The sequence below is a fragment of the Girardinichthys multiradiatus genome, chromosome 5, assembly GCF_021462225.1.
Source record: "Girardinichthys multiradiatus isolate DD_20200921_A chromosome 5, DD_fGirMul_XY1, whole genome shotgun sequence".
NCBI classification, from domain to species: Eukaryota; Metazoa; Chordata; class Actinopteri; order Cyprinodontiformes; family Goodeidae; genus Girardinichthys; species Girardinichthys multiradiatus.
In genome coordinates this window covers 41,543,283-41,560,369 of record NC_061798.1, presented here as the reverse complement: position 1 = coordinate 41,560,369, position 17,087 = coordinate 41,543,283, and the positions used below count along the sequence as shown (strand labels likewise).

At 39.6% G+C, this 17,087-nt stretch overlaps 1 protein-coding gene across 2 annotated transcripts in view; it reads left to right on the top strand.

Moving 5' to 3' along the window:
* Positions 1–17,087, top strand: part of LOC124868735 (protein sidekick-1-like) — a 421,512-nt gene that overhangs the window by 329,551 nt on the left and 74,874 nt on the right. For both annotated transcript variants that reach the window (XM_047366264.1, XM_047366265.1), the window contains 5 exons: positions 7,558–7,679; positions 7,775–7,887; positions 11,877–12,027; positions 14,669–14,909; positions 15,222–15,337. In XM_047366264.1, coding sequence (XP_047222220.1) covers positions 7,558–7,679; positions 7,775–7,887; positions 11,877–12,027; positions 14,669–14,909; positions 15,222–15,337 — 743 coding nt within the window. The remainder of the gene's footprint in view (positions 1–7,557; positions 7,680–7,774; positions 7,888–11,876; positions 12,028–14,668; positions 14,910–15,221; positions 15,338–17,087) is intronic.

Sequence of the window (17,087 nt, the reverse complement as noted above, 5' to 3'; positions counted from 1 at the left end):
GGCTGTCTTTATTGTGTTTGAGTTGGGCTGCTGAGAGCAAAGTAATGTGTTGCTTGTCAGCTTTATTGACAGAAGCAAGCTGTCAAGTATTTGATTCATTAGCACAAGATTTTAAAAGCTGTTGTCATACATGGCGCTTGCATGACTAATGCCAATTTAATTCAGAAGCTGTCAGATGTCTGTTGTGTGTAAATTGTGTGGCATTTGAAAGGTTGACATCTAAAAAACGTTTTATAGGACTATTTAGCTGTGGCTGAATTGTGCATACAAAACAGATTATTATTGTTCTTCAAATTATTTCTGGTTTTAAAAAGCAAAGTGTGGAAAAAATAATGGTTCCCATGTGTTTGTTGTTCTGCCCCAGCCTCAGTGCAGCATTCAGTTTTAAATGTGACAGAAGCAGCTATTCAGTGTGTAGCCAGTGGTTTTTATCAGCAAGATGTCAGTGAACAAGCATGTGTTACATCAGCGAGGCTATTGTCAGATTTTTCTTTATACTGTTAGCTAAATCTGTTTCCAATTATTCTCTCCTCCTGTTATTGATATCCTGAAGCTTGGCGTTCAGGTGTTTACTATTTGCCTACTGGGGATAGCAGGTGTTGCTTAATTATGTTTCATGACAGCTAGTCCAAAAAAGAAGCCTTCCCGATTCTGTGTTTATAGGTTTTTTTAATGCTGTCTATAAAATACAAAAAAATTATATTCTTTCTCTATGCCCTGTGTACCAAAACAGACACACTTGTTGCCTCCCCTGGTAAATATGCATGCAGCTGCCTAAAACTTCAGCCTTTAATTTGATTACATTTATTCCAGGAAGAAGAATCATCCAATATTGAGACATGTTTACCATAGTTACTGGTGGCACAATTGTTAACGCAACTGCCATCTATACTTTGTATAGGCCCCATTTTTAAAAAAGGTCAGCGCTTCACTCATAACATTATACAAGGTTGGAGAATACAGATACAGGGACCTTGAAACTTGTCGACCCATTTCCCGTTTATAGGAGTAGGTCACCAGGTTTTCATTTAAAATGTTTTTCAGTCTCAAAAGGCTCATGATGCCATGAAAAAAAAAATGTTCCCACTACCTTTTTAGGAGACACAGACACACAGCATCAATGCACGGTTCTTTAACAGTCAACCACTGGCCGCTAAACAATGTTAAAATCTTTTAGTATTTTGAATGTCTGGATAACATTGGAAAGGTAGGAGATTTGTTTTGTAAAAAAAAAAACTCAAGACCAATTATTTTGTTTCTGGTGAGACCAGGTGATGACCCATTTTCATTTCTTCTGGGTTTTTTAAGAGCCCATATGATTTGTATTTAAAATGTCCTGTTTTTTATGCTAGACCCCCTAACAAGGTTCCCAGGGCCTTCAAAAGCAAAACAGGCCCAAAGCATTGCAGTCCCTCCACTGTACTTAACAGTGCAAATAAGTTACTTTTCCACATATTGCTATTTATTTTTGGTTACACACCAAACCCAGCTGGAGTTTTTGTTGGAGAAAAGTTATGTTCCAGTAGAATTTAGCAAACTCCACACATTTACCTCGATGATAGTAGGACAGAAAACCTGTTTCTTCCTGGCATTCCCCCTCCTACCATCCTGCTCAGTGTGTGTAAAGGCACTAAAAACTGAGGTCATGGTCCAGCTGAGTGGCCAGTCATATTTGTGCTCCAAAGAAACAGAAACTCCTAAGTTACTAATTCGAAGCTAATAGAAACTGCTGGTTGTCTTCCAAAGAAAACTTGTTAGACTCATCTGAGACCCCAGACGTAAATCCTACAGAAAACCTCTGCAGTGAGAAGAGAAAATATCCCTCTCTCTGTATGTCCCAGCCTCGTTAAATGTCATAGGAGATGAGTGACTGCTGTCCTGTTGGCAAAAAAGGGGCTGTGCAAAGTATTACTACTAGTAGTAGGATTTCCAACAAGTTTGCCACCAGATTCATTTTTACTCTGCTCCATAAATTAACCCAGATTATAGTTTTATTTTATAAATTGTTTAATGTGAGATAATCCTACTTTGTAAAATATGAGTTTCTGATATTTCACAGGTTTCACATGAAATTTGTTCACGTCTGTATATCCTGCTGATTTTCTGGCCATTGTTTCTGTGTGATAGAGATTTTTCCCAAGTTATCAGGTAGAGGAGGGGGCTGGTTATTATCTCCCTGTGAAGTCTTTGTGTTTCAGCTCCTCGTTCCTCTCCCCTGACACAGCTGGTCACCCAACCTGCCTACTTCCTGCCTCTTATTATTCCCATGGAGATGGAACAAAGTCAGAATGAGAATGGGTCAAACGTAATTTCACAGCTTTGCTGCCTATTCAGACATTTACAGGCGTTAAATGGAACATAGTGGACGATGCATTTATTCCTGATGGCCCTCGCTGCTCTTCAGATTTATCTTTCTCTGTACTGTATTGTCGACCTTGGAAAAAGAAAAAAGGAAATAAATTGCTCTGACAGAGCAGAAAGATATAGACACTGTAGCACAAGTGCAAGTGCTTGACTTAAAATTAACTTTCTATATTTGTATTTCCCACGCCAGAAGATGGACTCCTTTTAAAAAAGTGCTAGTGGCAATTTTCCTGCAATCCTTTTTATACTTAACTCATAATTTGAAACATTATTTCCTCCCTTTGCCTTTTCTCAGTTGTAGTAAGTTTATTACAGATAAAAAGTGTTGCGGTTGTGACTAGGGTTGTCAAAAAAAAAAAACAGTTATTCAAAGATACTCATTTGCATTAAAATCAAACCACACACCCATTCACATTTGTCTAAATGGTCGCACTTCTTCCAGCAGCAGCGCTGCAATAACAGAGACACTCAGCTCCTCCCCTCCTGGCAGCTTCAGCTGACCAAAACAACGAGCTGCTACTGGAAGTTTAAACTCTGATAACATGAAAAGTACATCCATAAAAATACGTATGCGACCCTTACCCAGCAAGGCAAACAAAAAAGCAAGGATCGGAGGCAGGAAAAAAAGGAAATGCTTAGTGATGCTAGCTGTACTAACGCCACAAGCTAACCCATGGATGCATGAGAGCAACTTAAAAAAGTCAGTAAAGCCCCTGTATCTGCAGCACTGAAATAGTAAACCTCCCGGACAACATAAGCTAACTCTACCTGTTTAAACATTAGCTTTGGACACGGGTGGAGTTCTGTCGGTCTGAGCTCCCCTGTCAAAATATGCTTCCAAGGTGCGCAGTTCCAAACTACACAACTCTCCGTCGTACCTGTTTGACTCTGGTACGAATTAATGCAGGGAAATGTTAATCAGCTGACTGCCGAGTTGGCTACATGTGTACCTTTTGAGTTACATTTCATTATGGTGACATAATGACAATAAAGAATCTTGAATATTGGATCTTGAAATGGTAAAGCAACAAAACAAACCCCCTCCTTTACTCATCTGTTTAGCTGTAAAGGCATTGAAGGCTAATGTTATTAGAGCAGAAAAAATACAAACCCGTAACAACCTATCCTGCTGCTGTAGTTAATCACTATTGACCACTAAATTACTAAAATATTAGACAAAATTACCAGAAAGACAAAAACTTATACAAGGGTGCTGCTGAATACATTTGCATAGACCAGGTCCTTGTTTACACTGTAGAAAATGTGTTTTGTATGCGTCAGATCTATAAAGTTTAAATCATAATTTATTTTGGTGCAGAAGGAGCCTTTATTTGTCCCTAAAATTAAATTGACAAGCAAATGGAAGCAATTATAATAAATAAAAATAATTGCACAAAGATACATACTTCCATTGAGGATAATTAATACCAAGATATATGTTGTCTGCTGATTTACCAAAGAGGGAAGTGAAACTTTCTAAAAACCTGTTGGTTTTGCTCCAATTAAAGAAGTTAAAGAAGAATATTCATTTTCTTATCTTAACTATAAAGAACCATGTGCCTTCAAAAAATTGTTGACATATTTTTCTTAGTATTGGTATGGACTTTGAAATGTTGGTAAAGTGACACCCCTTGTTCTGAACATTTTAATGTTTTAATACATTGTTTTGTAGCTCAACAGAAAAGTCTTGGCAGAAAGTGTTATTTTTGAAGTTCTTTTCCTTTAATACACTCTGCTGAAATAATTTGTCATGCTGTGATGCTTGTTGGACCATTTGTTTGCTGAATATTGGACTACTTGCACGGTGCGGGACGTCACTATGCCTTTCCAACAGCATCGACCATTTTATATCCAGGACAGTCCGCTCCGACATATCCCGTCGAACACTACGACTGATATTACGAGGTGTCCCAAGTCTGACGTCACAAGATGCTATATAACAGGGCCTCCATTTTGAACACCCCGCCTTCAGCTGGAGATCGTGACCCGATCACCAACATCTGAAGCATCACCTGGAGAAGAGTCCCGAGTGGATTTCATTTATTCTCTCGCGTTGGCCAACGAACAATTCATAACTGAGGTTTCTGGACTAAGAAGGCCAGAAATTTCACTTTGCCGATCGAAGACGTGAGTTTAACACGTAACTAAAAACACGGAGTTTCGAGGAGACGAACCGCCACCGTGTTTCATCCTAAGTCAACTTTGATGGTCAGATCACGTTTTTCCCCTTTTTGCCAAGGAGGCCAAAGGACGAAGACTGACCGCTTTCTTGGAGTTTAACTGCGGACGCGCAGCAACGCTTCACCCCCCCTTTTTCCCTTCCTCGCTCGACCCCGCTCAGAAGAAAGCCGACAACAAGTAATACCCATCCTTTATTTTATTTCTTTCTTAGAAAGCCTGGGCAGAGTAGGAGGTCTTAGTGCGATGAGATTCGCTAGTTAGAATCTAATGTGTTCTGAATGATATGTGCATGTAACCTTGTTATTGAAACTTTGATGTGCCGTTTTGATGTCTGGAAGCAGCTGTGCTCCCAGCTCTGTGTGTGTTTTGTGGGGTATTTTACCACCTGAGAGTCAGCGCAGGTGCGCTGTGAGACTAGACTGCTAAAATAACCTCATGGTGAAATTCCCCATTTTTCTTTGTCTTCAATTTCACTGCTCGCTAGCTTGCCGCCAAAAGTTTTATAACTCTTTGTCTGCTCAGGAGTTGGGGGAGGTTTTATGACTGAGTATAACTGAGTTACAGTTGGAGCTGTGCTCCACCTCCACTCACCCCCACACCCCTTCGTCATATTCTCATTTTTGCCATAACTGCTGGTTGATTCAATACACACCCACTGCTGTTTTGCTTTATTTTGCTTAGTTAGATATTTTACCCCTTTTATGTAGAACTTTGCATGTTGAGTAGGTGATTTAATAAATATTCACATAGATGATAACAGAAGGCGTTCTGTGTTTATTTTGGGCAAGAGTTATTCGTCAGTCAAGATAAGGTTAAAGTTCCACACGTTTCGGCAGAAACGGTCGATTAAACAGTGAAATCTCTTATAATAGTTATTAATTATTACGGAGTATTTAACGGTTGTAATTGTCAAAGGCGTTGAGCCACAATTACAACACCAGAAACATCTCTGGTCTTGATTCATAAATGAGGATTTTGGTTAAGAAATTGATTTTGTCAAATTATGATTTTTAATTATAATTATTGATCAAGATTAATCAATCAATAATCATAACTCCCAACATGCTTCTGTCCTTTTCTTCTTGACCAAAATGCTGGTCTCTGTAAATAAAAAGAGTTTTGCATCTTTATGCAATAATACCAAGAAGCTGAGGTGTTTTTATCTCTGCGTATTTATGAGGACCTTTTGAAATGGTAAAATTGCAGTACACAGATTTCTCTTTTCATAAATAACATTATTATGAAGGCGATAAAGCCACAGGTTTTGGTCTAGTAATATTTTATATGCCTGTAAAAGTATAACTTCATGAGTGGAAAGGGAGTTTCAGGATAATGGCTAAATTTACACGAGTTTCTTTGCAGCCTTGTGTAAAACCTGCAGGCGCATCCCAATAAAAACATTCTCAAAAAATGTATTTACTTCTGTAATTCAGTTTGAAATGTGAAATGGTAGAGATTCATTACACATAGAGGGATGTATGTCAAGCATGTATTTCTGTTAATTCTGATGATTATGGCTTACAGCTAATGAAAACCCATATTTGAGTTTCTCAGAAAATGTGAACATGACATGAAACCAATAAAAAGGATTTTTTACAGAAATCACATGTTTGGGTCTACAAAATCATGAGGAAGACTACTAGGAGTTTTCCAGAGGGCAGCCATTAAGGAATGTCAAGCATGGAATGTTGTGTGGAAGGAAAAAGTGTTGTATAAAATCTTGCAAAAGCATGAGGGATAATCACAGCCTTGACAGTATTGTGATGGAGTTCAGAAGTTGTGAAATGCAGCTGGAGTAACATCTTTAAAGCTACCACATACAGATGTGTCCAGGAAATGACATACAACCGTCTTAAGCCACTCCTGAACCAGTGACATCAAAAAATGCTAAGGTACTGGACTGGACCTTTTCAAACAAAAGTAAATGTTACATTTCATTTTGAAATTAAGGTCCCAACTCTGGAGGAAGGTTAGAATCGCACAGAATCTAAGTTACTTCAGGTCCAACATGAAGTTTCCACAATCACTGATGATTTGGCCTGTTGGTGTTGGTCCACTGTTTTCTCAAGTCTCAGCCGTCCTCTTGGACATTTTTCAGACTTCCCTCTGCAGGCAAGATTTATGGAGATGCTGATTTCATTCTCTAGGTTTTTTTGAAAGTTAAAATGGTTCCGGTATCTGATGAGAATGCCCCCTGGCTGCCTCCCTTTGGAGGTTTTTCAGGCAAGAATAGAGGTGACCATCTTCTGCCAGGGCTGATGTGTTCAGGGAGCCCAGGTTCTGTTAACATGTATTTCCCCACAGCCGTATCTCAGATAAGTGTAAGACAATTGATGTTTTCCATTTATCCACTGTCATGTAGGGTGATGTAATATAAGCCAAGTGTGGGCAGGAAGCAGACAGAAGAAATGTTAAAAAAGAAAATCATACTTTAAAAAACTGGAAGCATCATGAAGAGAATGCTAGAAGAGAAATTCCTGGCAAGAGACAGAGAGTCCAGCAAGCAGTCGTTCAAACAGGGAACCTAAATACTGGGAGGATGGTTATTGGAGGGGCAACAGGTGAGACTGATTAACTAAATGTAGTGAAGGTAGCAAAACACAAGCAGAACACAAGTATCAGATAAATAATAACTAAACATGACTGAACATCAAATAAACAACATATACAAAGCCAAATAAAGCAAAGCAAACCAGGAGACGTTTTTATAGGAACAAAACAAGAAATGAATAAAACACAGATGTTTAGATTACCAAAAACCAACATATGAGAAACCTGAAGCACAGAACAAAATTACCAGAGACAAAGTCCTCACGTTCTAAGAAATATAATTTCAGATTCTCTTTAGCTATAAGTCATAATCGTCAAGATAAAAATAAATAATCGCTTGAAATATATCACTCTTTGTTTAATGGATCTATATAATTTATGAGTTTTTTAATTTAATTACTGTAGTAAATTAACTTTTAGGTGATATTTTAATTGGTTGCATCTCTTCTGGTGTGTTTGCAGAGCTTCCCGGGGTTCCTTCAAACCTAGTCATCTCTAACATCAGTCCTCGAACAGCAACGCTCAGGTTCCACCCTGGTTCTGACGGCAAGACCGCCATATCCAGATGGATCGTTGAAGGACAGGTATGTTTACACTGAGACTATATTTCAGTGGTTAGTGCCAATGGCAAAACACAGCAGGAGGAGGCCTGTTCTGCAACATGCTCCCTATTTAACAGGTGGTGAAGAAGGACGGGAAGGAGGAGGAATGGAGAGTTGTTCACCAGAAAGACAACGAGCCGAATGCAGACACGCTGGAGATCCCCAGCCTAACTCCCTATACTCAGTACAGGTGAGCAGTCTGCACCTCACACATCACCTTATGCACACATTCCAACTTACACAAAATCTCACTCTTCGGCAGTTTCTGCAGTATCGTAAGGCTCAGGTGAAGTTCGATAAATCACACAGGCACACAGACAGTTCCATCTGAGACTTTTCTGTTTGTCAGCACCTTCACAGCTGCAGCATGCAAATCCTTATTACTCTGCTGGAAACTAGCTACAGGAGAACGGAGGGGGAAGGGAGGAGGGCAGGGGAGAGGAACGCTGATGAGAAAGTTGGAAGGGCAGCAGAAAGCATTAAACTGGAGAACAGGCACAGAATGAGAGACAAGGAGAGCAGGGGAGATGAATATGTTCACTCTTTTATTAGCAGCTCTTCCTCTTCTTTCCTTTTCCTTATCAGTCTGCTGTCCTTACATGTCTCCTGATTTCAAAATCCAGGTCTGGATAAGAATTGAGAAAACATTTTTATTTCCAGACTCTTATTCCTTGGCCTATTGACAAAAAATCCATCCATCCATCCATCCATTTTACCTGTCTGTTTTATGGAGTTTTCATATATAATCAGATACCAGTGTAGAAGTGCACTGGTCCGTCTGTTTGTAAGTTAGAACATTGGCTAAAAGGATGTGGGAAATCTGGAAATTTAAGTATTGAAAATTGTAGAATGTTGGCATCAACCATGAATATCTCTGTTTTCATCTGTGATGGGATTCTGGCACATATCCACACAGGCAGAGCCACTGGGATGTTAGATGAAGCGTTGCACTTGTCTGTACTTCTCGTCTCTCTTTGCATCCTGACAACAGCTCATAGATGTAGTCTCTCAGACAAAAGAGTCACATTTTATCACAGCCACACTGAAGCATGGCTGCATTTAGAAGCAACAAACGTTTTCTCATGAATGTTTTTGTCTGTATGATTCAATATGGCCATTTTACTGACTCCCTATTTGCTGCTCCCAGACAACTAAAGAGCTGCTCATGAAGAACTTCAACTGATTTTTACTATTCAATAATTTAATAGCTAAAACATTTGGAACAGTTTGGCACTTTCTCTAACCTTTGAAGGTTTTAAATCAGGCTATACCTACACTTATCTTCTCAGTGAGGTAGGGTAAAATATTTACACCATTCTCTGACAGTTTTATCAAGAAGCCATGACGGCACACAGTACACTTCATTAATAACAAATATTCATCTCAAATCATTAGTACTGTTTGTTTCTTTCACCAGGAAAATGCTGGAAATCATTGGAGATCCCTTTTAAACAGTTAATCTGGTTGTGTAGGTTCTAACTATCTGACCACCATGGAGCACTTCGAGATGATTGTTTATTCATTCCCAGATGAGAAGACAAAGTCACAGCAGAAGGAAAATGTCTTGTCCGGACACGTTAAAAAATGTTGAACGTTAATGCCAATGCACATGTACCGGTCGAATGGGAACACACCCACACATTCTTATCAGACCTGACAGGACTGGTGTTTTATAAAATCCTCTTTGTTTCCTCAAGTTTAGACCCATTCAAGTAGCATGTTTTTCAATACATTAGCATTTACTGCAAGATAGGAAACAGTTTTCCAGCAGCTTTAGCAACAATCAAATCTAAATCTATGCACAGTTTGGAGATGTGTGTGTATTGTCTTAATTCATTAGTATCTGCAAGGGGCCTGTATTTTTTGGAATAAAGAGCATGAGTTGTTTGTTACAGCTTCTTGGTTAGATTTTTTGGGATAATCCAGAGCAGCAGCGGATCGCAGCACTTGTAACTGCGATGTTAAGAGTGTTACAATAAGTCTCTGAAGGTGCTGCCAGCCAGGGTGTCTTGGAAGGAGGTCAGAAGCTTCAGGTTCTCTGAAGCAGCAACTATGCTACACTATGTGATATGCTTCCACCTCAATATTTAAACCACCAACACCTTTGAGCTTCATCACATCTAATGGGAAGCTCAGGGCATTCTTGACACACCCCTGAAGATTTCTCCAAGAATTGGCAAAGACCATCTATTTTCTGACTGAATTTTAACGTTGCAGTTTGGTCCTGATCAGGTGGGAAGGGGGCCTTACTGACTCCATGCAAGAATCAGTTTCTAACCAGATGCAGAGTCAAAATTGGGCAAAACTGGCCACTAATTAGGAGCAATGCAGCAGTAATCTGCAGGAATATATATTTAAGCTTTCTGTGCATTTAAATTTGTGTATTCATGTTTTAGAGTTTAGATTCAAGTGTGTTAATGGTTGAGTTTAGTTAAGGTAACTTAATGTTCTTGTGGCAGAGACATCAGTTTTTTTCTTAACTTATCACTGACTGTTTGACATAGGCCGCATATACTTTCCTCTGTTTGACTCGCCGCTACTTCAGCGTGATGAAAGGTGTCCTTGTGTCAATGATATGCAGAACCGGCCCACAGTTAAATGGGGCCCTAAACAGAACCCTGGGCCCCACAGCACCACCCTGCCCAATTGTATGCTCATTGTGCATTCAAGACATGTTTTAGAGTTAACTAGCAGACCAGCAATGAATGCCTGAGACTTATTGTATGACAATGAGGTCAGCCAGTCAGCTTTGTTTATTAGATAAATAGAAGTTGGGATAAAGCTTTTGAGAAGGTGAAACCTATATGTGAAATGTCCAAGGTTTTGATGATTATATTTCTGATTTAATGCTTTTCTCCTGCAGTCATTTGCTGTTTGCAGTGCTTCATGATGCAGGTGATTTGTGTACTTTTATGACTGATTGTCTCCATACTTCATGAGAATTCTTAACTAAAAAGAATAATAAGCTGATATGAAATGATTTAAGTAGATGTTTGTTTACAGGTAGAGAATGGGAGTAGAACGGGACAAACTGGCAACAATGAGGCTCGAAACTGCGAATGAAATTATTTGAACTGGGGGCAAATTGAGCCGGAGCCAAAAACTTAACAAACGCTTAAACAAGTTTTAAGATCTGTACTCTGTGAGAACTCAAGGGCTCTTTAGGGCCCCCTGCTAGCCGGAGGTTAAGTACCAGTCCATTTATGCCTCTGGATAGCTTGAATGATGTATGCTAGTCCTCATCAATATTTGCTCTGTCTTCTCTTGAATAATACCATTAATTGGGCTCCAAAATACAAGCCTTTTGATAGACATTCAGGCTCCAGTTCCTTTAAAGTAAATGTTAACATGTTAATGTTGAGAGCCTGCCTGTGTAAAGTACTCCCAGGACGTTTGACACAATTCTTTCTTAGACGTCTCTGATAAACTGTTTAAAACATTATTTGATGTAGTTTACCCCTTTGATTTCAGTAAAACATATTAACACTATATGCTAAAGATGATAAACACTTATTTCAAATTGTATATAAAAGATGTAGTTTAAAAAAGGTCAATATATATATATATATGAGTTAAATAATAGGGGAGGGATGAGTGTCGCAAGGAAGTGGGTGGAAAAATACTTGTAAGGGTGGCCTTTATAACTGCTTACAGTTCTAGTTGATATTAACTCTTTGTTAAGTCTATCTTGGCAATTCGTCACTTTGACAATTCTGACCCCGATTTTGTGGCCACAGATTGCTAATTTAATTTGTACCCATGTAGCTAAACCATAGCACATCAGTTCATTTTCTTTATATTTAAGTATTATTATGAAATATGGAGATAAACAGTACAAAACAGTCTCATGGTTGATTTAATGTACAATATTTTCCAAAAGCTTCATATTACACCCCGTTTCCTTTTATTTTTGTTAAGATCCCGGTTTGGACCTGAGGTCTTATATAAAATATAAAAGATTATGAACACTGATTAACTCTGTAACCACATTTCCTGTAGTAAAAAAATTGTTGTTTCTATAAAATAAATTAAATCCTTTATTGACAAAGCAGGTACCAAATGACACATGGTGTAAATGAAACGTCTTGCAACAGACTCTGTTTCAATGCCCACATACCTCATTTCACTGTTTTTACATTTAATCCGTTGTGTTTAAAGTATGCTTTTTGTGACCTCCAGGTTCAGGATGCAGCAGGTGAACATCGTCGGCTCCAGTCCAATGAGCGCCCCCTCTAGGCTGATTCAAACACTACAGGCTGCCCCTGACACCTATCCCTCCAACCTCAGCCTCGTGTCTGCGACACAGACCAGCCTATGTTTTAGCTGGAAGGTACCAAAGCACACGCTCACACACAGACACCAAATACTTGCCTGATTCTGTAAAACCAGTAACCTTTATTCTGCTCCTTTTCACCAATTTAAGCAGTGCTAATTTGACTGGGAGTTCTTTTGTATCTTTGCGGAGTCGTTTTGTGCATCTTATGTTTTTTTTTAAATCAGTGTTCGAGTGCTCAGTCAGCAGCAGCAGGACTGAACAGGTTGAGCGGCTGACAGCCTGCAATCATTGTCTCTCCTGGTTATCATTGCTCACACTAATCTGTCACATTTCCCATTCACCACTTTGGACCGCTACCAGCACAAACTGCTATGTAATGTCCTCTACGTCTTTCCTTTCTTTAGTTTTCTTCCTTCTCTCTTTCCCTCCATCCCTCTCTCACTCCTACCCTTCCAATCTTCCATTATAACGTAAATGGAGAGCAGAGTATTTTTCCATTTAAGACTTGGAGTGAGAAAAAGAGCCTGTCAAATCAGACACAGACACTGAGACACTATGGACTACAAGTGCGGCATGCTAATGGGATTCCACCTGTAGGTTAGCGGCCTGCCAGAGCTATGCTGGTTTTCTGCTGTAATGGGACCATCACAATGGTTTTAGCTAAGGCTATTATTCTAAGCTGCATATTAAGGGTAATAAAACTAATGTGACATTTTGTATTATGGCTTCTAAATGCTAAGCTGTGCTAAATCACTGAGGTATTTAAAGCGACTGGGTGTCTCAAAGACTTATCCTGTGCACAACATGGGACAACGACTATGTACAGTGTTGGGGGAAATCGTCTGTCAGATTAGGTACAAACTGTGGACGATATGACTACCTAGCTAAAGTGATTACAGGACAATTAATTCCTGAAGAAATGCAGAATCATGCATCACCACATGGGTCTGAGGTGATGTAGACCAGTTGAAATGGCAGAGAAGGAGAAGAAAGTGGAAAGGTAAAGCAGATTGGAATTTGGCATTTTAAGTATGAAGAGAATAGATAGCCTTCTGGTTTATATTGTTTGAGGGTTTCTTGCATGTTCAGCCCGTTTCAGGTCACTCCCCAGTATCTTAATGGGATCAAGATCTGGACTTTCCATTTGTTAATTGTTATTTTCCTGAAAGGTCTGAGTAGGTCATTAGATGTCTAAATTCAAATGCTGTGTATGCACAGATTAACCAGCAGTGTGCAAATTGTCCAAATGGAGAATGTTGTTGGGTCTCTCTTTTGTGTCTCAACAAAAGACATTTCAAGGAAAAATATTGCAGTAACAATTTAAAAGTTTCATTTTTAGGGCTATCACTCAAAATAGGATAGAAAAACAAGACTGCAAACTCAAGGTTGCAGTCTTGCCGCCGAAGCGTGGTGGCAGCAGCGGTAGTAGTGGTAGTGTTTCCGTTGATGTTGGGCTTGTATGAATCAATGGAGTAAAGTCAGCAACAATATAAAGCAAGAGAATAGATGCAATACCTATTTAAAATAGGGTCATGTGAGTCTGGAGTCTTCTTTTAGCATGTCTCTTCTTCCTGACACCTTTTTCATAAAATATTTACCTCATAAATCCGCAAATACTGGAAAGGAAATCACAAATGGAGGCAGCAATACCCCATACATCTCTGAAATTTTAGAAATTACACCAGCAGTGTGCAAGGACACATAATTTGGTGTGGCACTGACAGCAGCATCACTACATCCCTCCCTCGACCCACGAAGCTGGCTTGGCCCTGTACAAGTCAGCTGACGTGGTGGTGTGAGTACCTCGCTTGGCGAGTAAGGCGCATAAGAGAGGCGGGCTGACCTTTAATCCCGTCATTGCATCAGTCCTTTCACAAAACAAATGGAGATTGCAAATAGGCAACCTATCCTTTTTCTGTGTTTTGGAAAAGGGGCTTCTCAGAGACAGCTGTGCCGGGGCAAAGCTTATGTGCTATCATGCGAGTAGGTATGGTTAAACTCAAAATTATTCATATCATTGGCAGATTTAAGTTTAATCTTTTAATTTTACCTAAATGTTACTTCTGACTGGAAGTAGTATTAATAATTTGGAAAAGTCCAGCCAGAGTCCTGGCTTGAATCTGTGGAGGGAGCCGAAGATTAGGGTGCTGGTAAGGAGGCCTTTCAACCTCAAAGACCCGAAGCTCATCAGTATTTTATTAAATAAAATCTAAATAGGAAAGATAAATACTTGTTTAATCAATATTTATACTCGTTTCATTTTGTTTTATTACCTTTTGAGAGATACCGGTCTAATTTATTATCAGAAATAAACTTCTTGGTTGAGTGACAGTTATTTAAATTGTATAAATTATTGTTTGCCATAATTTTGATCTCTAGGAGGGTCATTGTTATGTTGGCTCTGGAGGTAAAAAGCACAGGCAAGTATAAAGAAATAAGCAGGGAAAGCCTATATTGTGAGCACTAAGAGCAGTGATAAAAAGTCATAACATCTGCCTTAGAAATATTCCTGAAAGCAACATTGTGTTCCTCAGAGCACACGAGTTTATTTTTAATCTGATGCAATAAAGGCTTTTTATTTTTTCATTATTAGGATGTGTTGAATGAATATTGAAAAAGGCAACATTGCAATAACATGTGAAGCAAAACACATCAGATTTGCTCTTCCCCTCAGCCTCTTCTTGTTTTCCTTCAGCCTCTTCCAGAGTCAGAGTACAACAGTAGCCCAGAGACTGTGGGCTACCGGCTCCGTGTATGGAGGACAGACGGAGATGGGGAGGACAGGACTGAGGACGTAAAGGGCGTAGTTAGGACTACTGACACCACCATAGAGGGGCTAAGTCCATGGACCCACTACCAGGTTCAGATACAGGCCTTTAACTCCATCGGACCAGGACTGTGGAGCCAAACTGTGGCGGCACGCACCACGGAATCTGGTACGAGCACAGACCTCATTCACTCCCCTTTCCTGTTTGCAAGTGTCCAGCAGAGATGAGTTTGAAATATTACTAGCTGGGCATAAGAAGGCAGATGGATGAGAAATAAAGCGCTACAATTACTTTTCTGTGTCCTCTTCTCATCTTTCCACCTCTCCCTGGCCTTTACGTGCTCCCTCAATTTCACAGAGGGGAAGATTGATGTAGAGAGAAAGGGAGGGAGATGATTGAGGTAAAATCGAAGATTGGTTCAGAGAGTCAAGTGGCACTGAGTGGCGTGTTTGTGCGCACATTTCTTTGTCTGTTTTTCAGCTCCGTCTGGATCTCCGGCGAATGTAAACGCCGAGGCAGTGAGTTCCTCCAGGATCATGCTCACCTGGTCTTCCCTTCCTGAGGCACAAAGGAACGGAGTCATTATTGGATATAAGGTGAATAAAAACACTCAGAAAAACACTCACACCGAAACTGTCAAGCCAACCGTAATGTTCTGACTTGACCCTGTTAACCCGTTATGATTTCCTCCAACACATCTCACACACTTAAACCCACACAGACCTTCACAAAAAAAATCTGATACAAGAGGGATATGATGTAATATCCTGTAACTGTTCCAGTTTGTTCCTCCTCCACTATAGCTTTTAAAAAGCATCCTGCTGCAGAAATTATGTTTAGGGGTATGCATGTAATTTAAAAGGGCTTTATTTCTTTAGTAACACAGCAGTAGGTGTCAGGTTGTAGGTGAAACAAAGATTGGATTATGCCTTTGTTAAAAACAGAGGAAAATATTTCATAAAACCTGTTGGTTTTGGAAGATTCTCTGTAATTCAAAAATATGAGGCGCAGTTTTGGCAAGAAACGCATTATTTTGTGTGCACACAGTCTGAATAGCTTTAGCGTTAGTTAGCATTTAGGTCCAACTCCCAAACCACTTAAAGTAAGTCTGTCATGTTCTAAGCTCAAACGGTTACGTAGGTGATATATTCAGACACGCGGGTCTCTAAGAGTACCAACACCCGGCAGCATTTTATCTCATTTTCAGCATCGGGGGAATATATGTTACTATGTCACCCTTAGCATCTATCAAAACAGAAAATTACAATAAGAAATTAAAAAACTTGATCACTATGGAGAAAGTCCAATATTTTTGAAACTCATTTCAGAAAGAAAGAAATTCATATATAGGTTCATTACACATGGAGTGAAATTTTCCAAGTCTTTATTTCCTGTAATTGTGATGATTATGGCTCACAGATAATGAAACCCCAAAATTCTATGTCTCAGAAAATAGAATATTGTGAATAAGTTAAATATTGGAAACTTATGGTTTCTCAAAACACCTTCAACGGTTTCCTGAGCCTCTAAATGGACTCTCAGTCTGGGTCAGTAGGCGACACAATCATTTAGAAGACTTCTCCACAAGGAGGGTTATACCACGAAAGGTCATTCCTGAAGAAGCTGGTTGTTCAGAGTGTTTTATCTCAGCATATTCATAGAAGGTTGAGTGGAAGGAAAAAGTGTGGTAGGAAAAGGTGCACCAGCAACAGAGATAACTGCAGCATGGAGAGGATTGTCAAACAAAATCTATTGAAGACTTTGGGGGAGCTTCACATGGAGTGGACTGAGGCTGGAGTCACCACATCAAGAGCCACTATGCACAGATAAATCCTACACATTGGCTACAAGGGTCTTACCAGGGCTATGGAGAAAAGGAACTGGTTGGTTGTTCAGTAGTGCAAAGTCCTGTTTTCCAATACAAGTAAAGTTTGCATTTTCTTTGAAAATCAAGCTTCCAGAGTCTGGAGGAAGAGTGGAGAGACACAGAATCCACGTTGCTTGAAGTCATATGTGAGTTTCCATAGTCAGTGATGGTTTGGAGTGTTGTGTCATCTGCTGCTTATGGAGATGGTGATTTATTTTTTTAGCGTGTCTTGGCACCAGGCCACATTGCCAAAGGTACCAAAAGATGGTTCAATGACCATGGTGTTACTGTGCTGGCTTGGCCAGCAAACTCACCTGACCTGAACTGCACAGAGAATCTATGGGGTATTGTCAAGAGGAAGATGAGAGACACCAGAATCAACAATGCAGATGACCTGAAGGTTGCTATAAAAGAAACCTGGGCTACCATTTCACAGGAAATAAATAGGCTATTAGTCTTAACTTTAAATATTGATTATT